The sequence below is a fragment of the Sander vitreus genome, chromosome 21, assembly GCF_031162955.1.
Source record: "Sander vitreus isolate 19-12246 chromosome 21, sanVit1, whole genome shotgun sequence".
Lineage (NCBI taxonomy): Eukaryota > Metazoa > Chordata > Actinopteri > Perciformes > Percidae > Sander > Sander vitreus.
Genome location: NC_135875.1, coordinates 14124252 through 14147154, shown reverse-complemented (window position 1 = coordinate 14147154; position 22903 = coordinate 14124252). Strand labels below are relative to the sequence as shown.

The window sequence follows — 22903 nt, the reverse complement described above, 5'->3', positions numbered from 1 at the left end:
GGCCTACTGGACAATTTCACAAATACATAAGTGGGAAAAAGCAGCTTCCAACTGGTTTTGATGTAGCTGAGTATGAGGGTATCATTAAAATAACATAGAGGTAGGTTATAACCCTTGGAACCCTGACTCTGAAAGGATCTTATTTGTGATCTGTAATGACATTGAGTTCAGATTCTGGTCAGTAGGCTACCAAAGCAGAAAGTGGCACTTTTTTTTTTTTAATCATGATTTGCAGGAACACGTTAATATAGTTTAATTATCTATGTCTTAAAAGCAATGAATTCAAAATAATTTTAACAAAGCTTTTATTTGAAAATATGCAGTCTGTATGACTACATCTCACAGTTAACATTACAATTTCGCAAATAGAACTTAAGAGGGTGCAGCAACTTACTGAACTCTTCGCACACAAAATGTCCTGATCCCAACAACAGATGTGTCCGTCAGTCAGTTCTATCTTTGACACCTCTAACAAGTTAGTACTGATTTGTTAATAGTATTGTAATTTAAAAAAAAAAAAAAAAAAACTCTTCCCACAGAGTCACTTAAAAATCACATGTTTTGTCAATTTGGATTCAGCTGAATTAAAAATATGTTTAACCATAACATTATAAAGCTGTTTGTTTGCAGTTCCTGAATTGGACCAAAAAAGGTACCAGTGCCCTAATTCAGCAGTTGAATGACATGTTCATCGCATGTGTCTTTAATATATTTATATTTATACGTATATCTTGTAGGGGTGTCCCCGAATATTCAACAATTCCACGATTTGATCTATGGAGCCTGATTCGAATGCCAATCTCACAGTGGCAGTGTCTGAAAATGTGGTTATGAAACACAAAGGTTCATTCCATTCGGGCTATATGGGTGTGCTGAATGTCAAATTTTCCATATATTGTTTAGTTTTCCCCAATAAATCATAATATAACATATTTTGATTAAATATTAGACGTATGATATCAGCCTATTAATGATACTGTTAATAACAGACGTAAGGGTACTCATGTGGACAAAAATCAGAGTCGGCAGTGCCGGCACTGAGTACTGGTGAGTACTGGCCCATTTCAGGCACTGTTGGTATGACAAAATACTGTTCATATGTAATGTTATAAAAGAAATTCATAAATTAATGTAAAAAGGAAAAGATTACTTTTATAAGTTGTATTGCTTCCCGCAGTAGATGCATCAGCCACTTCTCAGAAAGATTACTTGGACTTTTGGAATAAACATATCCACACACAAAAACAAAGACAGAGCGGTAGTTATCAATCTCGGGAGAGATGATTGCAAACAGTTAGTGCACGACAACAAGCTGCTGGACAGAGTGGCTGTACCTGGGAACTGTGTCCGAGAATGACGGAGAGAGAGAGAGAGAGAGATTATTGTGGATTAATGCAATAAAGGTCGATGCTGGATGTTGGAGGGATCAGGGAAGGATCAGGGCAAAGGCCAGGCAGCGAGCATTACATCATCTGATTCTTTCCTTTGACCTCATCAACTTCTCCTTACACCCCTCAGTTTAAATGGGACCCTCCCTTTCAAACACAAAATGCATGAAATCTTAATTACTCTTTTTTGCCTGCCTGCCTTCACAAAAGAGCAGTTATTTACAAGACAGATAATTGTGGCTTATCCATTAAGCATATTGCCACGGCTATTCCTCCCTGTATCCAATCTGTGGAGTGCTATTGACAGATGTGTGTTTAGTTATTAGGTCTATCTGTTCAAGAATAGCTTCACTTTTGTTAATTGGTATTATAAGCCCTCGTGCCCCATCTGTCTGTCCATTTGAAGTTCCGCCAAGTTTGTCATGCAATAACATCTGTCTGGCTGATGTGCCCCCCGACTGCAAGGGTGCACTCTGTGTCCCCGTCCACAACCCTAAATTCCCTTAACACAGGTGTTTAATCTCAGCTGTGCTGGCTTTGGGTCAGTTTGACACAGTAATTGGAGACAAACCACAAGACAGACTGTTCACAGGTCTTTGTTTTCAGAGTAAGAAGTGAAATCGGTGGAAAAGTTGGGGCACATTTGAAACAACGTTTTTATTGTTATTGTTGATTTGTAAAATGTGCACATGCTACTATTCCAGATTATATATTAACTGTATCAGTGGAAATAAACTAATAATGCTAACTAGCAGTGATATGCTTTGATTATGTGTGGGTACATACATTGTTTTCTCATACAAATTTACCCAAACATTAACAACTTGTACTGAGAATTCCCAAAATTAAAAGATTGGCTCAGACAGTCCTCACTAAAATGGTTCAATTTTGGGACAAGCACATCTTTCCTCCCCTATTTCTATCTAGAAATCTGTAACGCATGAGTCATGATGTCATAATTTTGAGATGTTTTAGGAACAGCACTCTTATGAAACCAGTGGTCGCACAATCTCTTTATCCTTATGTCCTTCCAAAGCCAGGGCAGACAGGTTACTCTATCCTCAATACCCTGCAGAGCAGCAGCATCACGGATGTTTGTGGTTCCCAAATCCCTTCTTTGGTACATGAAATCCTTAGATAATTTATTATACGACCAGCCAGTTTTGTATTATTATGCGAGTAGACTCATTATGAAAGTCATGCAGAGAAATTGTTCCACATTTGAATAGAGAAAGACATTTTACTTTGCTTGTTAGCACTGAAACAAATAAATTTACCTCATGGGTTAGATAGACATGTTTGGATTAAATTACAATGTGCCATGGCAGATATTTTCTCGCACGCAAATTCTTAAGTCTCTTTACTTTTTGTGGAATTTGTCAAATTATAAAGCAGCTGTAGTGACAAAGCCAAAATTCTAATTCTTGCAGACTGATTGCTAAATAATAACACACACACACACACACACACACACACACACACACACACACACACACACACACACACACACACACACACACACACACACACACACAGAGGGATCATGTCACATTCATACCAAACCCAAACTCTTGTGCAAAGTTTATACTTAGGTGTTTTATTTAGACATTTGGAAAATACCTGTTAACAGGATTTAAATTGTTGGATTCCATCCACAAATAAAGTATGTAGTCAACACATTACAACAAGCAGGCTAAATACTGTATATGTTAATATGCTATACAAAGTAGTTTCTTTTTATACCTTTATATCTAATGTGCATTATAGCATTGTTTCAGTGATTAGAATACTGTCAGAATAATTAAATAAAGAAATAATATGTTCCATTAGCAATACATAATGTAATCCAATTCAGCAAAACAATCCAAAAAAATACTTTCTTTATATAAAATAAATATCATTAAACAAAATAAGATGGTTCTATTTGTTTTCACACTCGTTTCAATGATCATCAAACATGTCTCAGTACAGTAAATGATTGTCAATCTTTGCATAGATGTAAACTTCTCTCTGAGAACAACTTGACATTGCTTGACTTTTCTCTGTAGCGTTTTTATTTGAATTTCAACATTAATACATGTTCTTAATATATAAGTTAATCTGTCAAAGAGATTTATAGAGGGACAGCATTGATATGAACGCCTGTCCGTAGAGGTGCAGAGGTACTTTCTTGATTGACAGTCTCCTCGATTGTCATTGGTTGGACATCATTCTGACGAACTCTGCAGCAGGGAGAAGTTTGATTAGTTAAGTGAGAAAGTCCATTATAAAAAAACATTGTGACTACATTTGCTCTATTATAGATGTTCATGTCACTGCTGCTGAAAGACAGTTCACACCTTCAAAGTCTACTGTGCCATCTCCGTTGTCATCTGCTTCTTTGACAATGGCGTCTATCTCCCTTTGGCTCATGTGCTCTCCCATCAGCTTGGTCATGGCCGACCGTAGCTCATCTGTTGTGATCTCTCCGTCTCCATCCATGTCGAACTAACCAGAGAAACAAGAGAATAATAATAAATAAAAAATGTTTTAAAGAGTAAGACCAGTGTTTATCTTTATGACACCTCAGTGAGTGAGTTTGTTGGGGTGTTTGGACAAATCTGGCATTGAAGCAACTGCATTTTGGAAAGTATGAGAAAAACGTTTCACTCTCACCTCTTTAAAGGCGTCTTTGAGCTCCTTCATGCCAATCATCCCAGCCGTTTCTGCCAGAAGCTTCGGGGCCATCAGCTCCACAAAGTCCTCCAAGTCCACTTTTCCACCAACTGGAGGAAAAATCAAAAGAAAAGATTCAGGAATTATGTGGGGCTTTTCTGTGTTTCATCCATTCTGTCTACATTTTGGATCAAATGAGCCACTAACTAGAATTTATCATTAATCTCTACTGTCAAAAACAATCTTAAAAAGAAATAAAAATGTTTTGCTCTGTAGGTACTCACGATTCATGTTGATATTTTGGCTCAGCTCAATCAGCTCCATCTCCGTGGGCATGTAGCCCATTGTCCTCATCAGATTCCCCAGGTCCTTACAGCTGATCAGCCCATCCTTGTCTTTATCAAACTCATTGAATGCATCACGCAGCTCTGCAGAGATGTAGAGAAAAACTCTCAGTCAGCTAGATAGTTGGTTGTCAAGAGAATATGCAATAATGCATATTGTGAGAATTTAATTTACCATCAATCTCCTCATCAGCCAGCTGTCTTGACTGCACAAAGAGAAAAACAATTGGTATATCTCTTTATCATTTTACCCGGTTAACTTTTGGGTTATCATCGACTTTCCACACATCAACACAAACCCATCAAAATAGGAAAAAGATGTTACTGCTGTACTTACAATATTTTTCCCTCCTCGCAAGAAAATGCACGCTGCCCCCAAACTCATTTCTGCAAGAGGAAAAAAAACAGTGGGGAGTGTGACACATGATGATCAGAACTGGCTGGTCTTTTCCAGAGCCAGAAAGTTATGGATTAAGACAGATTGTGTAGTCTGCATTTCCTCTGAGGAATTGAACACTATGTCTAATGCCTGAACTCTGAGTGTGTCTTCATTTTCTGACATTATAAAAACACTTCTCAAAATAGTAGAAGTAAGTATTCGAAGACATGTCATTTGTGTGATTTTCCTTAAGGACTTAGCCTATAGACCATTGTTATGAGCTAAATTAACAAAATAAGAATAAAGTGTCACCATGTAGGTATTTGTGCTCACCTTCTTCTGGTGATTTCTGTTCTTCAGCCAAGCGCATTATACACGACCCCTGAAGCCGAGACTCAGCAGCTGACCTGCAGTGCAAAAAGCCCTCTGTCTTCCTTATTTTCCTTGATCTTCTTCTCGGTGTCTCAGTGTGTGTGTGTGTGTGTCTGCCTGGTCTGCTCAGCCTGACGGGATGCTGCTGGGAGGTTGTATAAGGGGAGGGTGTGGCTGCATCCAGGGTTGTATGCTCACAGGGAGGAGTCAGGTGCGTGACGGGGGGGACATCAGGTTCACGTACGAGCTAAAGAGATGCAGCCACCTCCAGCTGAGTGTTGACATCATAGTGTAAATGATACTGCCATCTGAGCCCAGGGCTGACAGAGGAAACATACTCTCAGGTCACAGATTAGGCTTAGAGTTTCTGTTTCTTTTGTTTACTGTGAATTCATAGTTGTCCAATTCGCTGACAAGTCTGTCACTTTATTATTGATTTTTCTGTCATTACTTCAGCAATTAATCTTTTAGTCAGATAATTCAAAGATATTTAATGATATAAAAACAGTGAAATGCAGCAAATCTTTACATTTTAGTAGCTGGAGCCTGCGAGTGTTAGTCTTTTTATGATTGATAAATGATGATTGAACAATAAATGACTGTTGAAAAAAAGTTGACAATTCATGTTCTGTTGATCGACTAATCGATTCATTGTTTTAACACAAGAAAGCACAGCATTTAGCAGAAGAAAAAAAAACGTACAGCTCATTAATCATAACATTTAAAGTTTGCGTTCCAGGCTTTTAATGGACTTGGATGTTATGTGTTTCGTCTTGTCTGCTTATTTTGTGTTTGCTTGATTTTGTTGAAGTGATTTTGTTTTCATGTGTGTTTTGTGTGTTAAAATTTCTCGGACTCTTCTCCCTATCTTCTCTCATCTTCTGCGTCACCTGAACTTTCCCCAGAATCCTCTATGACCAACCATAATCTTGTAACATGTTTTACTTTTAATCCCACTTCATACAAGACATGCACCGTTCTAGTAAAAGTTCCCAGCACAGTTTATATAGTAGTTATCACAGCGTTTCTGGATAAGGACACTCATATCTATTCTTATAGGGTCAACGGAGAGTCATTGTGTAAAAAGCATTGTTTTTCAAAGAGTGAAGTTTTTTAAATACATGATGATAATGTGTTAAATCTGGACTAATTAGGTTTTACACTGTCAAGTTTGAACTCAAATCATAAGCTTTATTGTTTCTTTTGGGAAAACAGTGGACACTATAAAAGAATGGAGCCTCATTTTTATCCTTTATGTGTTGTTTTAACCCCTATTGTTTTCAAAGACATGACAAAACAGATTTCGGATGTATTAAAGAACCACAGCACATTTAAGCACTAGGTCTTCATAGTGAGTGTGCCCTCTCTGAATTAGTCCCCCTTGACCTGCTTCCCTGTTATGTAAAGTCATCAAAAATCTGTTTGCATAAGAAGCATAATCCGCAGCAGGAGCTAGTAATGATTTTATTATCTTTTGCCCCTTTCTCGTGCAGTGGGCCAGCTGCCGTGTTATGCAAAGCTGCACCCCTGGCTGTGAAAAGATGTCTGTGCAGTGGAGGAAAGGAGGAATATAAGGGTAAGGAAAGTATAAAATAAATTATAGAAGATTAGGAGCTATGGCTGGATGAAGAATATGTTACATTTTTTGGATTAGTAACAGGATTAAGATGCTATTACAGCGCATGAAAGCACAGTCAACAGCCCTACTGAATCAGAACTGTGGACTGTGGATAAGAAACTGTACAGTATATCAGCAGCTGCTTGCAACTGAGAATGATAATATAGAAGGATATGGAAGTGTGTGTTTGTTTGTTTGTTTGTTTGTTTGTTTGTTTGTATGTGTGTTTGTGTGTGTGTGTGTGTGTGTGTGTGTGTGTATGTGTATGTGTATGTGTATGTGTGTGTGTGTGTGTGTGTGTGTGTGTGTGTGTGTGTGTGTTTAAAATATAAGTAAACAACACAGAGATTATACTGAGTGGATTATGAGAGCAAAGGCTCGGCCAAACAAGCCATATGTGGGATTGGGATCATACGTGTCTGTGCACGCAGAAATAGGTTGCCATCAAAATACCTTCACAGATGTAAAACTTCAAAAATCTATTAAGAGATTTGAAAAAGAAAATCTCAAAAAGATTACGCCATAAATTTCCCCCAGGTATTTCATCATTTGCAACTTGCAAAATGGCGTAGCATAGGTAAATCTCTATTAGTAGAAGTGCTAGTAAATAAAAAAATGCAAATCGGAAAATAGCTGGAAGTTAGTTGATCATGAATAAAAACAAGCCTTTAGTTTGTGATGCATTATGCAATCAGAAATCTATATGACATCTTTATAACTTTATTTTTCAGCAAGGATTACACCCAAAAACCAATTTATATTTGTTGAGCTAAATTTCCATAGCTACAACTCTGATGTTAGTCTGAATTAGTTATGATTTATTGTGTTATTGTGTTAGTGGACAGATGTAGAAATCACTTCTTATGATGACAGTTTTAAATTACTTTTATAATTAAATTATTTTCTCATTATTTGGCCCATATAGTTTTGTTTTACTGTAAAAGCTGTTGATTATAAATCAAATTTATTTATTTGTATTTATATATTGTCATTATCATTTTATGATGATGTGCAAATTAGACTAAATTCTGATTGGTTTAGCACTCATTTGTTTTTTGTTTTTTTCTCAACTTTATTTCAAAAAAGTAAATTACAGAAGTTCAGACATTGCAATACATAAACAAATATATACAAATAATATAATATAAAAGTAAAAATAAAAATAATAGTCTAAATAGAAGGAAATAAAGGCAAGGCAAGGCAGCTTTATTTGTATAGCACATTTCAGCAACAGGGCAATTCAAAGTGCTTTACATGAAAACAGATTAAAAAATTAAAAACAGATTTACATGAAAACAGATTAAAAAATTAATAATAATACGAGAAAAATTAAACATTGAAGAGCAGTTAAAACAGTTAAATAAATATATAAAAGAAGATAAAATAACTTTCCTGTACTCAGTGATCCAGTTTTTGGAAAGCCAAAGCTTTATGACCAATATGACAGATATCTCAAGCAGTCCGGTCCATACTTTCTAACCATCTCACCCACTATGGGTCCAGATGCTTCGCATGGTTTTGAGGTTTCATTCCCCATAGTTACAGAAGCTTTTCCTTTAGTATACTCTTATCATTTTCGATGTGGTCGTCACCGCAGAGCTTAGCTCTAAAGAAACAAAGGGGACAGGCTTTCAAAAATCGTTAATAATGTAGACAGCAGGAGCACTTAAACAAAGAGATTAGAGTAGACATCAGATATTAAAATAGCTTTCTTATTGAATACCAACTTAAGAGACTCAAAGTACATGTCAAATTCAACCTGGAATAGTTTGAAGCACGGTGTTGATCTGGAACATTTTGCCTTATGAATATGGAACTTACCTAATAAAATAAAGAGATTTACAATATTACATAACTTTCTATCTTTACATTCAAAATAAGTAATAATGTTTCCCTTTAAGTGTGATTGTATGTTTTGTTTTAGATACCATATAATCTTCAAAGCTTTTCCAAAATGCAATACAAAATGAACAACCATAAAAAAGATGGGTTAACGACTCTTGTTCTGTTTTAAAAAAACTACAATAGTTATCAACAGGCATGAATTTCGAGACAAATAGGTTTTTGGTTTAGCACTCAATTACTGTGCTTAGGTATCATTTTGACGTACTAGTACTTTACTTTACTATTACCATTTTAAGATAGTTTATACTTTTGCTCCACAACATTTTCAGAGGGAATACACCAATACACTAATATTTCTGTACTTACAGTAATACTAATACTTTTCAAGTAAATATTCAAAATATTTCTTCCACAACTGTTGATTGCTTTTACTTTGCCGTATGTTTTGGTGAACCTCCTGGGCCACACGGAGGCATCGTCGCAGCTCGCGTGCCTGCTTTCGAATCGTCGAAGAAGAACACTTCCGTTTTCCTTTCGGATCCCGCCCCGCTCCGCCATCATGAAGTCCTGAACAAAAACGGATGAGAGTCGAGCAAAATGGGGATAACACGAACTGGAGATGAATTCCGCCGACAACACTAACGTAATGACAGTCCAAAGTGAAGCACGGAGCGGACCCGTGGAAATTAATGAATCAGTTTCCCATTGAAAACGTCCCAGGCAGCCCCTGGCGTTACGTTATTTAGTTAGCGTGTTGCTAACATCAGCTAGAGCGAGCCTCTGATTTTCTTTGGGAGACCGCTCTGCTACTAGCTGGCTGGCTACCGTTAGTTTAGCTGGCAGACGTCAGTCAGCTAGCTGTCACTTTAATTGACTGGCACTTTACTCGTGTCAAGTCGTGCAGACGTGCTAGCTGTCCAATTGACTGGGAGCATCAGGATGGAGAGGAGTTTTAGTAAAAGCATCGACAGACAGAATGTGGTGTGCTCGTGTTGAATAGACACACCAGTGCCGAGGAAAGGGGAGTGAGACCAATATTTTCCAGCCAGGCCGGCCGGTTAGCTAGCTCCAGAGCTAGCTACAGTGGATCCCAAAAGCCACGGTAAGACACGTTATAACTCATTCAGCATGTGAAAGCAGCCGAATTCGCCCCTCTGTCTCTCTTTGCAGGGAGAAGAGTACCTACCATAATGAACTACTTCATTTTCAGATCCTGGAGACGTTGACATTGCCATGTAGGCTTGTTGTTGGCCTGCAGCCTGAACACCCAGCCATCCTTGAATTGTTGTTGTCTACTATTGAATAATGTATTTCATGCATTTCTTTGATGATCAAAGCAAATATAGCATAATTGACCAGCCAAGTGCAAAAGCCATCTGGCTTGCTCAGCAGAGATGCACACTGTACATGACACTGATGGCAAACTCTTATCGACATAAGACACAAACTTCTCTGTCCATCAAACCAAGGACAATAAGCATTTTGTTTTCCAGAACATGCACAAGGAGCTCCCAGGATGTGAAATTGCATTTTAGAGAAATAATGTTGAATGAAACCACACAATTGTTGCCTGTGTGTGTGTGTGTGTGCGTGCGCGTGCGTGCGTGCGTGTTCTCACTTTCAAAGGAACTATATGCTTCCTCTTTGACAGTAGCAAAATGGCCTTCAAAGAACGTTTCATGCATGTTCATTTTGTGTGGAAATGCTGACATGAAGGCCCAGTTTTTCAGTTACTGACCACTTAAAAAATATGGAGCATGTGTTACATTTCCACATTAGCCCTTTGACAATATCCTGATGTCCCATGATATACCCTGTGCCAGGCTGTTGTCATATCGCCTTACCCTATAAAACATAACATAACTGAATTAATCAGTGACCAGTTTGCACCTTTAGTAATATAATAATATAATCCTAATCTGAGTTCCCAAAACACATTTATTACTGAAGTTTGGCCCTGTTTATCCCATTGTGAACGCCACTCCTTTGGCTATAGTTCTATCATTGGCCAGGAAACCTCTGATGACCTTTTCAGAGAGATATCAAACCCTATAGTGGTACTAGAACAAAGGTGAAACTTGATAGGCAAATCATGGGCCTGCTAGACTGGTTGACGGATTACTTTTATCTTGTAAAATTGGGCCCTGCTGTTGTCTGCTGTACGCTGTCCATTGTCTCACTGTGATGGCCATACTGTTGAGTGTGCAGGCTGTTGAAGGACCAGTGAATGACCAGTCAAAAGTTTTGCCCAGGAGGATTGTTTTGTTAAAAAACGTGAAGAGTTGTTTGTGGATTTTTGAGTCCTACTTTAACATGAGGGAGGAAATAAACGCTGCATTTGCAATTTAAGATATTTTGATCTCTAAATGGTTATGCAGTACAAAAACAGGTATTCTTTTCCACCTAATTTACAATTGGAGCTACAGAAGCTAAAAGCTGTATGACATTATGATAATTAACTATTTTTGAATATTTCAGTGTTAATTGTAAAAGGATACATACAGCAATTTTAAGTTTTGCCAGTATTCTTTAGCCTTATATTTCTGCTAGAGAGACAGATGGATGATGATGGATCAATGAATGGGTGGATGAATGGTCAATTGAAGCTGATCGGCACTTTATTTTCCATCCATATGAGCCAACACAGATTTGCGTGCGTGCGTATATGTCAGACTAGAGCATATTTCTTTTTTTTTAACAGATCTTAATTGAGTTTAACAAGTTTGAAATCTACAAAAGAAAAATACATGCACATTAATATTAACATAGATGCAATTAAGTGAAGTTGTAACGTGCATAGAGAAGTCAGTGACCATATTCCCCAGGTGGCTCATGTTTCCAACGCATATGTTGGTAATCCTTTCAAATAACAGACGCTCACGCAGTGTGTCTCTTCCACGCTCACCAGGCGCTGGCCATGCCGTCGAGTGTGCGGGCCGGGAGCCTGAAGGACCCGGAGGTGGCTGAGCTGTTCTTCAGGGAGGACCCTGAGAAGCTCTTCACGGACCTGAGGGAGATCGGCCATGGGAGCTTCGGAGCAGTCTACTTCGTAAGTTGTATTCCTTGGTGTTTGGGTCTGTAATAGTAAGTAGTTGCCGCTGTGGTATCCTGCAGCACCAATGGCATCCTCTTAAATTGTAAATCTTGTCTTTCATCTCTGTCAGCCGGCCTCATAATATGGATACACTAAACAGTCAAAAGTTACAATTTGAGCTGTATGAATTTCAGGTGCAAAATTAAATTGAACCTGAATATTTATCAGAAAGGGAATCAAGTACCTGCTGATTAAAAACAGCTTTTTTAATATCTGTTAGGTCAGGGGTTCTCAACTGGTCTCAGCCTGTGACCCATCATTAAGTCACGACCCACTTTTATAGAATTCAAACCAAGCAAATTTATTTTTCAAAAACAGCCTTCGAAAAGACACGTACATCATCTTTTTTAAAACATAAATACACATATTTACATGTGCAAAGTGCATTTCAGAGCACTTAAATAAGAAACTGAGGAGGACCATGACAAATGCATGTATAAAAGTGAAAAAAATATGAAAACTAAATTAGGGCTGTCCCAAACGATAATTTTTTTAAACGATTAATCTAGTGATTATTTTTTTGCTTAGTCGACTAATCTAACGATTAATTTTTCAATAAGCGATTATTTTCCCATTACTCAATTACAGTAATGGTAAGTCTCTATTTATTAAAACTGTTTAACACTGCACTGTTCAAGTAAAATGAATTTGTAGTCCAACCTGAAGCCAGATGTAGGCTATCAATCCAACGACAAAATAAAGTCACTTTGAGGAGGAATACAAAAATAAAAACTTAAAGTAAACAGAGCAAGTGCAAAAGAGTAGCCTGTGTTTGCTTTTTTTAACAGTAGTAGGTAAAATAATGAATACACTCTTGTTTAACATCCAAGCTCTTCTCCCTTTTAATCTTACAGTAAAAAAAGTGCAATTTTAGCAACATATGAAATCAGATGTATCAAATAAATCCAACATAAGGCAAGTTGTAGAGTGTCTAATATAACAGTCTGTAATCGATTGGGTCACTCATGATGATGGTAAACCAAAAAAATAACACTGCCGACTGACAGCGTTTGATGATGCTTGATGTTAAGTCATAGCGGGGCATTAAAACGAATCAACGTACCGTTGGGATACTACTAATAATCTACAGTGCATGTTGTGTCCGAGCCCGGCCCGGCCCGACACATTAACTGGAACTATGAGCCCGAGCCCGTTTTTAACCCGACAATTTTTTAATACGTGGGCCGTTATAACTGACATCATAAAGGACTCGTGAGATATCTGAAACAATCTGGCCTGGTTGCGCAATTATGGAAGACAATGCTACAGATGGGGGAGACATGATTTTAGCACAGTTTACCTCACACTCAAGTCAGTGCAGGACATATACCCAGAACTACAGGAGAAGCTGGAGAGACATAGCTTTCTCCCCACCCAAGTAGGCTAATAAAGTAATGATTAAAAAAACAAATGCTTGATCAAGGGCCCGGCCCGAGGATAGTGGCGGGAAATATCGTCCCGACCCGGCAGGCAACAAATCTATTTAATTAAAATATAATAAGCAATGAAAAAAATACTAATAGTGATTGTTAGTTGTAGCAGCTCAAAGCTATATCAGATTGTTGCTACAAGTGTTCAACCAGTCCCTCCAGGATTTCGCGGCCTTTTTTTCAGATTGTTGCGGCCCAAAATCCCTGATTTCGCAGGAGCTTTTGTAAAAAAAAATTGCGATAAAAGTTGCGATGTCTTTTGTATGTTTGTTGCAATGAAGTTGCGGGAGACGGTGAAAGTTGCAAAAAAGTTGCGATCTTTTTTTTTTTTTTTTTTTTTTTTTTGTATAGTTCTTTCAAAATAAAAAGGAAACTTGTTTTGGGGAGAATAAAACTACTCTGGGCTGAGATTTCCTAGTAACCTTACCAAAGAAGCTCAGGATGCTGCAAATGTTGGTATAATATGAAAATGGCTGGTGGATTTAAGACAAAACATAATAATTTATTGAATTAATCAAATTTGAACATATGTGTCTGTGGCTTGTTGATTTTTACATTGTTAGTTATTTCCTATCCTGGCCTGGGACACACATTCATATGGTTTGATAAAGTACTGACTTTAACTTATTATCGCACTTAGAATAACAAGCACAGCTGTCCTCAATTTAGGTCATTGTGTCGTCTCATCTCTTTTTTTCTCCTGCATCCACCGTGTGTGTGTTGTTTGTATGTGTGTTTGTGTCTGTGTAAGCGTCAGTCGCGGGGGGGAACGGAGCAGTAGCCCCACCCGCTGCAGAGAGCCAACAGCCAGGATGGAAACGGCAGCGACTTTTAAATCGTTAAAGTCTACATTGATGTTAAAATGTATCGGACGGTCTGAAATGTTTTGCACGGTCTTTCGCTGTACGTTTTGTTGGTAAATGAGTCACACACACGTCTCGTCTTCATATCAAAAACAAGGAAATGATCAACCCGTTCTCACTCCCGATTGGTCATTGGCTCTCAGAGTGCATGTGGGACTGCTGTGATTGGTTGAAGTCGCGGGAAACTTCAGTTTATTGGTCAAATGTGCGGAAAGGTTGCGGTGATTGGTCAAAATTGCGAGTCGCACCAAATTTGCGGTGATTGGTTGAATTTGCGTGAATTGGCGCGATCGCGACATCGTGAAATCCTGGAGGGACTGTTCAACCCAAAAAACCCTTCCTCTGAGCTTGACAAACACACAGCTGTTTTTCCCATCATTGAGGTGTAGTCATTGTGGTGAATATTGCCTGGGTCAAACTGGTTGATGGTATAAAAAGGTAAGCAAAACTAAAGAGAATAGATGACAGACAATGGTGGGAGTGATGTTGCATGTCAGAGATGGTGTCTATTAGACAGGAGGGACAGTAATGATGAAGGTCCTGCCAATAAGAACACAAGGGGGACAAATCAGCTGATGATGAGCATGGTGCGAGTCAAGGACAAAGGACAACTCGTAAGTGCTGGATGAAAAAGCTCTGTTTAATGAAGGGTGAAAAGGAGCCACTCATGGATGAAGGGATCAGCGGGAGAGGGTAGAAAAGAAGAGGGAAGGAGGCTCAGCAGAAATCCATGCTTTATGTAACAGTGATTTCTCTTTTGGGTCTGATGTAAAAATGGCTGATTAACCCCAGAGTTCTCAAGCATGAACATGTTTAAAGAACACTTAAGAAGACTTGGAAAAATTTAATTTATTGTCTGTTGTCCCTATCATTACAACATTAGGCTCATGACATCCGCACCAATGAGGTGGTGGCCATTAAGAAGATGTCCTACAGCGGCAAACAGTCCAATGAGGTAAGACCTGGCAACTCTGTAGATGTAACATCGGTTTATCAGTCAGGTTTGCTCATCAATGATTGTGGCTCTGCTGATGTTCCAGAAATGGCAGGATATCATCAAGGAAGTGAAGTTCCTCCAGAAACTGCGTCACCCCAACACTGTCGAGTACCATGGCTGCTACTTGAGAGAGCACACAGCATGGGTAAGTGTGTGTGTCTGTGTGTCTGCAGTTCTTTGCATCAAAGCTTAATTTAATCCATATAACTATACAGCCCACTGTGTTTCACACAGATGATTATTTCTGTCACAGAACGCGCTTACAGGCTGTGTACAGGCGACTGAAGAAAATGGCGTGGATTGCAAAATGGAGAAAGAGAGAGGAAATAGCAGGGGGCGAAGAGAAAGGACAGACCAGAGAAAATGAAAAAGTGTCAAAAGTTTAGGATAATTTGAAACAAAACCAAAACTCTCTAAATTGTATATATTGTAAAACCTAACTAGCTTACCACAATAGCACAATGTCAGTGCTTCAGCATCTCAGCAGAAAGCATCCAGTCTAAAGCTTGGTTTATGGTAGCCGCGGTGTTCCTAAAATGACGTCACCACGGCTGTCGTTTCCAGCGTGAAGGCTCCGCGAGCGGTCGCGGCATGTGGCCGTGCACCTCCAAATTTTTGATGAGCAGGTTTGCCTCTACACACATCTGTGTGATTCTTGTACAGACCACAGCGAGTCAAACAGCCTTAAATATGTGGTCAGAGAGAGACGAGAAAAGAAGAAGAGCGAAGAAGAAGCATTTTGCTGTAGAGTGTGGAAAAACATGAGATCGTTTTGTCAAAGCTAAAGAATGCTTCATGGAAAGAGTGTTCTTAACAGTGTTACAGGCAGACATCCATCCATCCATCCATCCATCTTCATCCGCTTATCCGGGGTCGGGTCGCGGGGGTAGCAGCTCCAGCAGGGGACCCCAAACTTCCCTTTCCCGGGCCACATTAACCAGCTCCGACTGGGGGATCCCGAGGCGTTCCCAGGCCAGGTTAGAGATATAATCCCTCCACCTAGTCCTGGGTCTCCCCCGAGGCCTCCTCCCAGCTGGACGTGCCTGGAACACCTCCCTAGGGAGGCGCCCAGGGGGCATCCTTACCAGATGCCCGAACCACCTCAACTGGCTCCTTTCGACGCAGCGAGCAGCGGCTCTACTCCGAGCTCCTCACGGATAACTGAGCTTCTCACCCTATCTCTAAGGGAGACGCCAGCTACCCTCCTGAGGAAACCCATTTCGGCTGCTTGTACCCTGGATCTTGTTCTTTCGGTCATGACCCAGCCTTCATGACCATAGGTGAGGGTAGGAACAAAAACTGACCGGTAGATTGAGAGCTTTGCCTTCTGGCTCAGCTCTCTTTTCGTCTAACGGTGCAATAAATTGAATGTAATACCGCACCTGCTGTGCCGATTCTCCGACCAATCTCCCGCTCCATTGTCCCCTCACTCGCGAACAAGACCCCAAGGTACTTGAACTCCTTCACTTGGGGTAAGGACTCATTCCCTACCTGGAGAAGGCACTCCATCGGTTTCCTGCTGAGAACCATGGCCTCCGATTTAGAGGTGCTGATCCTCATCCCAGCCGCTTCACACTCGGCTGCGAACCGATCCAGTGAGTGCTGAAGGTCACAGGCCGATGATGCCATCAGGACCACATCATCTGCAAAAAGCAGCGATGAGATCCCCAGCCCACCGAACTGCAACCCCTCTCTACCCCGACTACGCCTCGATATCCTGTCCATAAATACTACAAACAGGATTGGTGACAAAGCGCAGCCCTGGCGGAGGCCAACTCTCACCTGAAAAGAGTCCGACTTACTGCCGAGAACCCGGACACAGCTCTCGCTTTGGTCGTACAGATATTGGATGGCCCTGAGAAGGGACCCCCTCACCCGGTACTCCCGCAGCACCTCCCACAGTATCTCCCGGGGCACCCGGTCATACGCCTTCTCCAGATCCACAAAACACATGTAGACTGGTTGGGCATACTCCCAGGCTCCCTCCAGGATCCTTGCGAGTAAAGATCTGGTCCGTTGTTCCACGACCAGGACGGAATCCGCATTGTTCCTCTTCAACCTGAGATTCGACTATCGACCGAACCCTCCTTTCCAGCACCTTGGAGTAGACTTTACCGGGGAGGCTGAGAAGTGTGATACCCCTGTAATTGGCACACACCCTCTGGTCCCCCTTTTTAAAAAGGGGAACCACCACCCCGGTCTGCCACTCCTAGGCACCGTCCCAGACTTCCACGCAATGTTGAAGAGGCGTGTCAACCAAGACAACCCCTCCACACCCAGAGCTTTAAGCATTTCTGGACGGATCTCATCAATTCCTGGGGCTTTGCCACTGTGGAGTTGTTTAACTACCTCAGCAACCTCCACCAGGGAAATTGATGCCAATCCCCTCATCCTCCAGCTCTGCCTCTACCATAGAGGGCGTATTAGTCGGATTTAGGAGTTCCTCAAAGTGCTCCTTCCACCGCCCCTATTACCTCCTCAGTTGAGGTCAACAGCGTCCCCATCCTTACTGTACACAGCTTGATGGTTCCCCCGCTCCCTCCTGAGGTGGCGAACGGTTTTCCAGAAGTACCTTGGTGCCGACCGAAAGTCCTTCTCCATGTCTTCTCCGAACTTCTCCCACACACGCTGCTTTGCCTCTTTCACAGCAGAGGCTGCAGCCCTTCGGTACCTTGCAACTGCCTCCGGAGTCGTCTGGGATAACCTATCCCGGAAAGACTCCTCCTTCAGTCGGACGGCTTCCCTGACCACCGGTGTCCTCCACGGTGTTCGTGGGTTACCGCCCCTTGAGGCACCCAAGATCCTAAGACCACAGCTCCTCATCGCAGCTTCAGCAATGGAAACTTTGAACATTGTCCACTCGGGTTCAATGCCCCCAGCCTCCACAGGGATGCACGAAAAGCTCCGCCGGAGGTGTGAGTTGAAAGTCTGTCGGACAGGGGCCTCCTCCAGACGTTCCCAATTTACCCGCACTACCCGTTTGGGCTTACCAGGTCTGTCCAGAGTCTTCCCCCACCCCCTGACCCAACTCACCACCAGATGGTGATCGGTTGACAGCTCCGCCCCTCTCTTCACCCGAGTGTCCAAAACATATGGCCTCAGATCAGATGAAACGATTATAAAATCGATCATTGACCTTTGGCCTAGGGTGCTCTGGGTACCAAGTACACTTATGAGCATCCCTATGTTCGAACATGGTGTTCGTTATAGACAATCCATGACTAGCACAGAAGTCCAACAACAAACAACCACTCTGGTTTAGATCAGGAGGCCGTTCCTCCCAATCACGCTCTCCATGTGTCTCCATCATTACCCACGTGCGCGTTGAAGTCCCCCAGCAGAACTATGGAGTCCCCGACTGGAGCCACATGCAGGACTCCACTCAAGGTCTCCAAGAAGGCCGAATACTCTGAACTCTTGTTTGGTGCATATGCACAAACAACAGTCAGAGTTTTCCCCCCCACAACCCGCAGGCGTAGGGAGGCGACCCTCTCGTCCCACCGGGTTAAACTCCAACGTAGCGGCGCCAGCCGGGGCTTGTGAGTATCCCCACACCCGCCCGGCGCCTCACACCCTGGGCAACTCCGGAGAAGAAAAGAGTCCAACCCCTATCCAGGAGTATGGTTCCAGAACCAAGACTGTGCGTAGAGGTAAGCCCCACCAGATCTAACCGGTAGCGCTCCACCTCCCGCACAAGTTCCGGCTCCTTCCCCCACAGAGAGGTGACATTCCACGTCCCCCAGAGCCAGCCTCTGCTGCCCGGGTCTGGTCCGTCGAGGCCCCTGACCTTCACTGCCACCCATGTGGCAGCGCACCCGACCCCAGCGGTTCCTCCCACAGGTGGTGGGTCCATGGGATGGAGGGATGTCCGCCACGTAGCTTTTTCGGGCTGTGCCCGACCGGGCTCCGTGGCAAACCCGGCCACCAGACGCTCGCTGACGAGCCCTCCATCTGGGCCTGGCTCCAGACGGGGGCCCCGGGCTTCCTCCGGGCAGGGTCACTTCATCCCTTCCTCGATTTTTCATAGGATTTTTGAACCATTCTTTGTCTGGCCCCTCACCTGAGACCACTTTGCCTTGGGAGACCCTACCAGGAGCACAAAGCTCCAGACAACACAGCCCTCAGGTTCATAGGGACACACAAACCTCTCCACCACGATAAGGTGATGGTTCCCGGAGAAGTACAAGCAGACAGTCATTTCGATTTGGCGATAAACAACAGTCACGTTAATGATTAGAGTGGATAATTGTAATGTTTCGCGGTATGTCGGTGTTTAACATGGACGTGTTTACTACCGTTGCCAGGCAGCCTGCTTTCCTTTACTTCCGCTCTCTTCTTCTCTACTACTTCTTGCTTATTCGCAGAGTATTTTGTCTGTACGCCCTCTGATGTTTCGGAGAGTACTGCGAACAATGCCTTGAGCATAAACGTCTCCTTGAAGCTCGTATCCTGCGCGGCATCTACGGAGGCCCGTGCACGTTGTCGCGCGCTAGTATATCCGAAAAAGTTTATTAACGTTACACACCCAGTCCACAGAGACACAAGGTAACGTTAGCATTTTATGTTAATCAATACAATTGCTAGAGCAACAGAGCAAATGCCGGGTGCCGCAAACCCGGGGACCTCAGCGGCCAAGAGCTGGTTAGCTGATAAGGTTAGTTGTTCATTTTAGGAGACCTGTCTTATTTTCTCTTTTGTATGTTTACTATTTCTCTCTAATAAAACAATTTCTTACTACTATGCAGAGAGTTCGGGTTTTACATCTGATGCAGACTGTAGGAGACGCTTCAACCTCCATTTTGAGGTGGACATCGGAACACTTTTGGGCTGTACCTGAGTCCAACAACAGCCCTCACACTTCATTAACTGTACTGAATTCTCATGGAAAACTGCCTCCAGTCCAAAAAAACGCTTTCTTAAAAAACATTCCTTAACATGAAGTGTGCTCCTGGATTTAAGCCTCCCTAAAATAACATGCAGTTTAACACTCCCTCTGTTTCTCTCCTAGCTGGTGATGGAGTACTGCTTGGGCTCGGCTTCTGACCTCTTAGAAGGTAAGTAGGAAATAATGGAGACAAATAAGTAATTGAGACATTGGCGCAAATTAATTAAGATTAAACAAATGAGTTAATTATATTTTAGTCGTTTACCTTAGCAATGCCTGATCTCCCCAAATATCTCTCTTCTCCCAGTCCACAAGAAACCCCTCCAGGAAGTGGAAATAGCTGCCATAACCCATGGTGCATTGCAGGGATTGGTGTATCTTCACTCTCACAACATGATTCACAGGTAACCCCCGTTCTTTTCTCACTATCCGTATCTATTCGCCTCTCCTCCCCCACACTTCTTGTGACAAGAGGCAAAACAAATACAGGGGAGAATGCACAAACTGTGCTGCCTAAGATGAGCTTATGCAATGGTGTTTGTGCTCACACACTGTGCAGCAACACATTTTAGTGCATCTAATAACACCCCGTTCCGACCTTGTTCTAACATCCGTCCTGAGTGGTCCCATCACAAGTGGACAGCTCTAGGTACAGGTGAAAACGCTCTCAGGACGCATTGAGATCAGATCTCAAAAACCACATTTGTGGGTGGTTTAGTGTCTTAGTGTCCACATTCTAATAGCAGTGAGAACAGGAGTGTGTCCACATTAAAGACCGCCTACTCAACTGTGAGCAGAACTTCGTACTCATTCAAAGTATTTCTCATATCACAGAGACCACTGAGAGTGAATCGTGTTTTTTGGATGTTTTTCATTAGTCTCGCATTACCAGAGGTACACAGCGATGTCGGCGAACTGTGTGGTCAATGCAGTGGATGTGAAACGGTCTCATTTCCTCTAGTATAGGTTCTTCACAATAAAAGTCCCGTTATTTTGGTATTTGAATGCTTTTATTATGAAGCGACAAAATCAAGAAATGTTGGGTCTTCATCAGCATTAACGTAACATGTATTGCTCCTGACGACTCCTATAAGCGAACATAAAGCAGTTATAATATAAACTAAACTTCAAACCACAGAGATTCAGTTAGAAGCAACACATCTACTGAGAGCTGAACACAGAGACTTTTAAAAACATATTTCTTCTCCTGAACAAGTCCCGCCGCCCGTCAGTAGACATCCTTATGTCGGCACCCTTTCATATACTGTCTATGGTTGGCACACAGACAGACTGGGCAGCGCTTTTTTCATTTTTCACATGATTTATGTGAGGGGAGCAACTGACATTCATAAACGCACATAACCAGCCTATGCAAACGGAAATGATGTCCGTGTTTATTTGCATATAGAGCGGGGAAGTGAGATCCGATTACAAGTGGTCACTTAGGGCGCATTTGGAGACAGTCTACGGACAGGTGAAAACACACGTACCTAGAGCCGTCCACTTGTGATCAGATCGCTTGGGACAGATATTAGAACCAGGACGGATATTAAAACCAGGTCGGAACGGGGCCTTACAATACATTTTCTCTCTCATATGTCTCTATTTGTTTTGTCTTCCTCACGATTTTCCTGACCAGTCATTTTCTCTTATCTGATCATTTCTCTCTCTCAGAGATGTGAAGGCAGGAAACATCTTGCTAACGGAGCCGGGTCAGGTCAAACTGGGAGACTTTGGCTCTGCCTCCATCGTTGCCCCAGCCAACTCCTTCGTGGGAACACCTTACTGGTAACACATTAGACTTATTCCTCATAACGGTGTCATCCTCGTCATTAGATGATGACAGTTAATCCTTGTGGATTCATAAGAATTACACCAAATTCTGACCCTGCAACGCTTGCACCGTGCTCATGTCCGTATTCATCAGCTTCCCAAACAACAGACTTTTACTAAAAAAATGGTCCCCGCTAATGAAAAATGTAATTAACCCCCCTGATGTTCTTAAGCTCCACTAAGTATGTCCCTGCATCATAATATACCTGGAAGCCGTTTTGTAATCCTTAAGAGTCCAGTCCTGGTTCATTTGGAGACAGTCCTATTTACCGTGGTAACAGCAAGTGTTTTTCTGAGCTTTTGCAACACGGATAAAGGAATCAACAAATCACATTGTGTTGTTGACTTATGAGGATTATAATACAACAACAGGAGGGTGTATAAACAGCAAACCTTATTACTCCTTTCAACCTAGACAAAGGCAGCGTCTACCAGATTTACAGACCTTTTCCAGTTTTTCCTTTCACAAAAGCATTAGGCCTAGGGCTTTAGTCAAAGTAAAATTAAAAATGTATTTTGATATTAAAATCTTTAGTGATTACCTTTTACCCCAATCACAAAAAGAAACCCCTTTCTCCTCTTACTCCTAATATCTATCTATTTCTGCAGGTGGCTTCAGTTTTATTTGCAATACACCAAACTTCAAATAGCCGACTACTCATCTCTGGCTGGCTGTGCGTGATTTATTGTCACAGGTTCCAACAATGTGTGGCCGCTAGAAAGTCCATCTCATTTTCAAATTCATCTAGTAGGGCTGCACAATATATCTGGCGCAATAAACACATTGCGAAAGGCTGCGACATGTCGCGAAAGGCACTCAGAGATTTTTTTTTGTGTCAGTTGAAAGAAAATATCAGCACTTTAAACTGTAACTGTCATTCCTTTTTTTAGTGATGCCTTTTCTATTTAATTCAATGTTCAATTTGTTTAATAAAAGAATGTTGGAAATGATTTCATTGTTTTAAATTCAACAAGCAATTTGTTGTATTTTAGCAGAATTCTGAAAGCCGCAGAAAGGAAGAACAAAGTACACTTAATATCTGTTTATCGTTATCGCGATATTCAATAACGTATATCGCATATTTTCATCATATAATGCAGCCCTTATTTAAAACCTGCAACAGATTGCAGGGTAACTGAACGTTTTTTGTTTTTTTCATTGACACACTGATCTTTATTTACATATTTAAATAGATATTT

The 22903-nt window shown here is 41.6% G+C and overlaps 2 protein-coding genes across 2 annotated transcripts in view; one reads left to right on the top strand and one right to left on the bottom strand.

Moving 5' to 3' along the window:
• Positions 1–3581: 3581 nt before the first annotated feature.
• cabp5a (calcium binding protein 5a) lies at positions 3582–4772 on the bottom strand. Its single transcript, XM_078279517.1, has 6 exons — positions 4725–4772; positions 4563–4593; positions 4328–4471; positions 4044–4153; positions 3728–3875; positions 3582–3610 (listed from the first exon to the last, which is right to left on the bottom strand). Exons 1-6 carry the CDS (start codon positions 4770–4772, stop codon positions 3582–3584), a joined length of 510 nt encoding a protein of 169 aa, XP_078135643.1.
• A 4357-nt stretch (positions 4773–9129) lies between these two features.
• Positions 9130–22903, top strand: part of taok2b (TAO kinase 2b) — a 31795-nt gene continuing 18021 nt past the window's right edge. Inside the window, exons 1-7 of the mRNA XM_078278632.1 lie at positions 9130–9703; positions 11510–11650; positions 14872–14943; positions 15029–15130; positions 19994–20039; positions 20178–20274; positions 21545–21658. Coding sequence (XP_078134758.1) covers positions 11519–11650; positions 14872–14943; positions 15029–15130; positions 19994–20039; positions 20178–20274; positions 21545–21658 — 563 coding nt within the window. The 5' untranslated portion in view covers positions 9130–9703; positions 11510–11518. The remainder of the gene's footprint in view (positions 9704–11509; positions 11651–14871; positions 14944–15028; positions 15131–19993; positions 20040–20177; positions 20275–21544; positions 21659–22903) is intronic.